At 40.0% G+C, this 6,723-nt stretch overlaps 1 protein-coding gene across 1 annotated transcript; it reads right to left on the reverse strand.

Moving 5' to 3' along the window:
• Nucleotides 1-577: 577 nt before the first annotated feature.
• atf3 (activating transcription factor 3) lies at nucleotides 578-6,282 on the reverse strand. The gene is made up of 4 exons (XM_079645162.1): nucleotides 6,166-6,282; nucleotides 4,294-4,546; nucleotides 2,832-2,939; nucleotides 578-2,690 (listed from the first exon to the last, which is right to left on the reverse strand). Exons 2-4 carry the CDS (start codon nucleotides 4,543-4,545, stop codon nucleotides 2,385-2,387), a joined length of 666 nt encoding a protein of 221 aa, XP_079501288.1. The 5' UTR covers nucleotide 4,546; nucleotides 6,166-6,282; the 3' UTR covers nucleotides 578-2,384.
• Nucleotides 6,283-6,723: the final 441 nt, after the last annotated feature.

The following is a 6,723-nucleotide window of genomic DNA, read 5'->3' on the forward strand; positions in this document are numbered from 1 at the left end:
GGTTACGTGAAGTCATGTGACCGTGCTGTAGTTCCTTTATAGCCCAACATTAGCCGCCTTTAGCTTAGCGGTGGTTACGTGAAGTCATGTGACCGTGCTGTAGTTCCTTTATAACCCAACATTAGCCTCCTTTAGCTTAGCGGTGGTGAGGTGAAGTCATGTGACCGTGATGTAGTTCCTTTATAGCCCAACATTAGCCACCTTTAGCTTAGCGGTGGTTACGTGAAGTCATGTGACCGTGCTGTAGTTCCTTTATAACCCAACATTAGCCACCTTTAGCTTAGCGGTGGTGACGTGAAGTAATGTTACCGTGCTGTAGTTCCTTTAGCCTAACATTAGCTTTTTATTTCTGCCTGCATTTACACTTTAAAATCATAAAATGATGTTAATATGTGAGATTATCTGACTCAACAAAACAGATTATTTTTTGCAATAATCCAAAATCCAATTGGAAAATCCAATTGGATTTTTGTCGACGGAGCTCTTGTAATGCTAACTTCCGTGTCGTCCCACAAACATACGTCATCACTTCACCTCCTGACTCTACCAAAAAACAAAACACCAAGACCATGAGCGGTTACATTTTCAATACATATTTTTTATTGACAAGGTATCAAAAACAAAAGAGACCACGAACATGGAAGAAGAACACATTGTCATAGCAGTTGTACCTGACAGCTTACAGTTTATTCATTTTGCCTATGTGATGCTACAGAGAAAACAGAAACTGCCTCCATCAGTAGAAGAAGGCACAACAAAATACATCAGTGCTTGTGACTAGCAACACAACAACACAACAACAACGAACACACTGTGAGCAGACGCCTGCGTCCCTTTAACCAAGTCACTCTTAGGTCATTTCTTTCTAATAAACAATATCAACTTTCGTCTTCTACCATGCAAACGTAAAATATTAAACTTCAGTCCTCACTGTGACAGACATGTGATGTTGAAACTCTCTTTCTGGAGATGTTTTCCAATAGCGACAAACTTTTAAGTTAACCTCTGACGCTAATGGTGCTAACATGATATTTAATGCAACTATTCAAATACTGATGCAACGTTTCCTTGGCTTTTTACGTACATTCGATAAGTAATTGAATGACCCTTTTAACCTCTGATTGTGCAATACACCACATTTCCCTCGAGGGGATCCTTAGAGGAGAAGGGGAGGTGAAGAAGGGAGAATAATTTGGCAGTGAGTGGAAACCTGGATACTGATAAGTTCAAAACACACAGCATAACATAAAAAAACATCTTGCGTAACTCAAGATTCAGGCGTGTTTTAGAACCAGCCGAAAGCTGATGCAACACTTCTGATACCTAGCTAGCGATATCTCATGAACACAACTTCCAAACCAAGTCTTAATTATTCAAAAATATATCATTAGAAAATAACAATCTTTCTTGTTTTGTCCAAGACCAAAGGAGGCATCCGGTGTTTAACGTACAGTAGAGTTTATGCGATACAATACACAAGATTTTAAAGTAGAAAAACAACAAAAATAACACTTGTGGAGCTTCATCGTCACAGAAGATGTAAAAAGTAACACTTGTACTATTTACCTTAAGAGGGAACGCAGTGATAAATAAATTGAAATTATTTACAGTATTATTATATTTGGGACAATTTTGTTTGCGTGCGAAATTCAAATAGCTAAGTAAAGTAAGGTGTCATCTGCATACAGGCGTATATTGTTACGATCATCTTCGATAAGTGCAAGCCCTGTCTGAAAAGTACATTTCCCTTTTTTTTTTTTTAACTGCTACTGCTGCCCTGATAGCAAACAAGCCAACTCTTTTTAGATATTACTTCTTAAAAAACATTGATCTACAGCCAGCACAGGTCCTGAGAGGTTAGTAGTAGCAGCAGATTTAGTAGTTCTTGTTGTAGAAAGGACAAGAGTTGATACAGCAATGACATGTCACACAGTAGTTGCTCAATAAATATGCTTCATACACTAAGCAGAGCAACGTTTTTTTTTAAAGCTGATTACACACTCGTCAGGCTTTACAAACTCACTCAGTCGATCAGCGTCGACTTTCCTTGCAAATCAAGCTTTGGTACAAAAATCGGACAATTCAAAATACCAGTAAATAAAACGAAAACGTGTATTTTAGTGCTTTGGCATCTGTCCTTGGACGAGACTGTTTGTAATGTTTTTCTGTCCAATCAGCAGCTGTGGTTTCAGGGAGTGGGAGGGGCCTCTTTCTCTCTTTTTAGCAGCTTTGTTGACGGTGAATGAGACCGAGGAGTCACCCGATGGCGTTTATTTTGTAATGTCACTGTCACTCAAGTCGTAGTCGTCCACCTGCATCTCTTACAATCTGTGCTGCGTTGGGATGAGACGTTGAAAGTCTTTGAAGAGTGGGCTGATCTCTCGTCAGTGGCAGTGGATGCTATCGAGGCTCAGAAGGCCTCCGTCTAGAGGTGATATTGTCGAGAGCGAAGTGGACGTGGAGGTGGACGTTGTGGTGGAGGAGACAATGTTGTGGAATTGTAAAGTGCTCTCCTTGATGTGTTGGAGGAAAAGGTTCCTCTCGTCCTCGGGCGTTTGTCCGTTTTGGGCTCGTACGATGCAGGTGGGTCGGTGAAGGTTCAGCATGTAGACGAGCTGCTGCTTCTGAGTCTTCAACTCCTCGATCTGAGCCTTCAGGTCCGCGTTCACCGTCTCTAGTTTCTCAGACTCCTGCAGAACAGAGAGAAGAAGAAGGGGGACATTAGTTGGTAACCAGAGAGGGCAAAAGTACACACATCCTTTACTCAAGTAGAAGTACAGATACTGGTGTTAAAAAAGACTCTGGGGAAAGTAGTAGGAGTGAAATAGTACCTGCTGCAGAGTCTCGGTCTTCTCCTTCTTCCTGTTGCGACACTTTGCAGCAGCGACTTTGTTCCTCTCTCTCCTTCTCCTCCTCCTCTCCTGCTCCTGAGGTTTGAACTGAAAAAACAAAGAAGAAAACATAAGCTTTCAATATTTTATCTCTAAACGGTAAAGTCACTACACTTGGTTCAGGTGTATATCAGTATGTAGTGTCTCTACTTTAAAGAGTCCTCTCCTGCTGATGTTCAGGTGTATATCAGTATGTAGTGTCTCTACTTTAAAGAGTCCTCTCCTGCTGATGTTCAGGTGTATATCAGTATGTAGTGTCTCTACTTTAAAGAGTCCTCTCCTGCTGATGTTCAGGTGTATATCAGTATGTAGTGTCTCTACTTTAAAGAGTCCTCTCCTGCTGATGTTCAGGTGTATATCAGTATGTAGTGTCTCTACTTTAAAGAGTCCTCTCCTGCTGATGTTCAGGTGTATATCAGTATGTAGTGTCTCTGCTTTAAAGAGTCCTCTCCTGCTGATATTCAGGTGTATATCAGTATGTAGTGTCTCTACTTTAAAGAGTCCTCTCCTGCCGATGTTCAGGTGTATATCAGTATGTAGTGTCTCTACTTTAAAGAGTCCTCTCCTGCTGATGTTCAGGTGTATATCAGTATGTAGTGTCTCTACTTTAAAGAGTCCTCTCCTGCTGATGTTCAGGTGTATATCAGTATGTAGTGTCTCTACTTTAAAGAGTCCTCTCCTACTGATGTTCAGGTGTATATCAGTATGTAGTGTCTCTACTTTAAAGAGTCCTCTCCTGTTGATGTTCAGGTGTATATCAGTATGTCGTGTCTCTACTTTAAAGAGTCCTCTCCTGCTGATGTTCAGGTGTATATCAGTATGTAGTGTCTCTACTTTAAAGAGTCCTCTCCTGTTGATGTTCAGGTGTATATCAGTATGTAGTGTATCTACTTTAAAGAGTCCTCTCCTGCTGATGTTCAGGTGTATATCAGTATGTAGTGTCTCTACTTTAAAGAGTCCTCTCCTGCTGATGTTCAGGTGTATATCAGTATGTAGTGTCTCTACTTTAAAGAGTCCTCTCCTGCTGATGTTCAGGTGTATATCAGTATGTAGTGTCTCTACTTTAAAGAGTCCTCTCCTGCTGATGTTCAGGTGTATATCAGTATGTAGTGTCTCTACTTTAAAGAGTCCTCTCCTGCTGATGTTCAGGTGTATATCAGTATGTAGTGTCTCTACTTTAAAGAGTCCTCTCCTGCTGATGTTCAGGTGTATATCAGTATGTAGTGTCTCTACTTTAAAGAGTCCTCTCCGGCTGATGTTCAGGTGTTTATCAGTATGTAGTGTCTCTACTTTAAAGAGTTCTCTCCTGCTGATGTTCAGGTGTATATCAGTATGTAGTGTCTCTGTGTGAGTGTTACATCGTGATGTCACTATCAGTAAAGGATCTGTGTTTCTCCCTCACCTCTCTCTTGACTCCTTGTCCGTCCTGGTAGTCCATGGAGGTCAGATCTGAGCTGGAGCAGTCGGAGCTCACGTCGGCGTTCAGTCCGTTGGAGAGGCGTTTTGATTGGATGGCGAGCCTTAGCTCCTCCTTCACCATCGGGCTGAAGTTGGTGAAGTCGTCCAGAGTGAGGCTGCCGGGGGGGGACAGGCAGGGAACCAGAGCGGAGTAGCTGATGTCCGCCAGCGAGAGGCCGGGGTGCTGCAACATCATGCTGAAAACACAGGAGGAGATATCATTATTAACATGTCAGAGTTAGATTTGATTTTACGAAATCAGGTTTTCAGCATTTGTCAAAGTGAACTTTATTGTCAATCTTTCAGTTTGTGTGTAAAGACAGAGAGATCGAAATACCGACTCCCACAATCCCGAATGATTGTTTTTATTAACACTGATACTGTATCACCGTAACAAACCATATTTAATTTACAATATTACATTTCACGTTCTGTACTCTATTTAGGTGTATTTGCACTATTTTGTATTTTATTATATATGGCATCATTCTGCAAACAGGACAAAACCCATCATCATCATCATCATCATCATCATCATCATCATCATCCTCATCATCATCAAGTCAGAGTAAGATTGTATTACTGTATTGTATAATGTTTTCAGCTTTATTAATACTCATACAACACTCTATGTATTGTAATATTTACATTTCCACATATTCAGTTTGTATCTATTTTAGTATAATTTACAAACTATTTATTTTTTTCACCATTTATTCTAATTGTATTCTTAAATGGAGCAATTACAAATAAAAAAGAACTGGTCAATTCTCATTTTGAATATGTCCTTTTTACTCAAGGTTGACAAATAAATAAACTACAGCTACAAATAAAGCAATAACATTTTTTAATGATATGCAAAACGTAACTATAATGGAAATATTATATTGTAGATTAAAGACATCTTGATAACTTAGTAAGTAATTAAGACACTATGGAAGTATTAATGACTAACTCGCTGAGTTTGCACAGCAATTACAGGATAACAAAGTATAACTGCACGCACGAGGTCATATTTGCCATTCTGGAAAAACGCCATGAACAATTAAAGAGGATAATTGATGGGCGTGAATGTTATCTCAACAGAGGAGTGACTGACAGATTGATCCGATGATTATGATCAGCAAACCAAAACAAACAGTCTGTCCTGTATCCAAGCATTTAAAGACTATTCAAAACAGTATTCTTCCTATTTTTTGTCCATACATTCTTATATTTAGGCACTTTATAGAAGATATTAGTACACGTTTTCAATAATCTGACACTGCAACCGATATACAGAAGATTTAGTTTGTTCTCATTTTGTTTCCATAATATAATATTTGCCGGGTTTTGAGGCTTTTATTTGGACATTTGTTCGGAATAAATGCAATTTAACTAAATTAAATCTAAGTAAAGGATTTGTCATTTCCTTCAGAAAATAATAATATGGTTTACTTATAATGCATTTCATATATCTTGACGATGGCTGTAATAATTTAAAAAGTGTTTATAAAGTATTTTGAAGTCACTATAATGCCTATCAAACACGAAGCACAAGTCATCCAACTGAAATGACAAGTTATGACTGAACAACTAAATAAAAGAAGCTCTAAAATCGCAAATCCCTCGTGATAGTTCACCCGTAAATATCGTCTCATTTCTTTTGTGTTTTTTTAATATTCAGACGAATAAGTTCATATAGAAGTTTTCAGTGAAGTGTCCCGGGACAGCGCCGGCACTTCTCCGCTACAAACCGAGACAACACACACCAAGTCACTAAAAAACTCCACACACACTCTCACACACACACACACATACCGGAAAACAACCGTACCTTGACTGAGTTGGGGACAGGTTGGTGAACTGGATGCGGGTAAAAAGCAGCTCCTATTCTTATATCTCTTCGCTTCTTCCGTCTCTCTTCTCGCTGTGCGTAAGGTTGCGCTTGTGGCTCGGAGTGTTGCATCACGAGAATTTAAAGAGAAAAACGAGAGGAAGGGGTGGGGGAGGGGGCGCGGCCATCGGACGTCACAGGAATGCTCTACGAGAGAGGAGGGAGGGAGGGAGGAGGGAGGCTGACGTCATCCTATTTATAGAAAGCTTATTCTGCGATGATGCAATCTAGCAACCTCCGAGCTGCTTTTGCTCCATAACAGGAGAGGACATCCCCCCCCCCCCTTCCTCCCCCCTCCTCTTTCCTCGATCTGCTTCCTTCCTTACTTCCTTCCTTCCTTCCTCCGGTCTTTTCCTCTTCCTCACTCTTTGTAATCTTCCTCTTCTTAGTTAGACATCTTTCAGTTTTGTTTCTTTTTTTGAATCCTGTTTTCCAGTAAACTCTGTTCCAGTTTCTCCATTTGTTTGTCACTTCTTTCCCTTTTGTTTCTCCACATTT

The sequence above is a fragment of the Notothenia rossii genome (assembly GCF_949606895.1).
Source record: "Notothenia rossii genome assembly, chromosome: 8".
Classification (NCBI taxonomy): domain Eukaryota; kingdom Metazoa; phylum Chordata; class Actinopteri; order Perciformes; family Nototheniidae; genus Notothenia; species Notothenia rossii.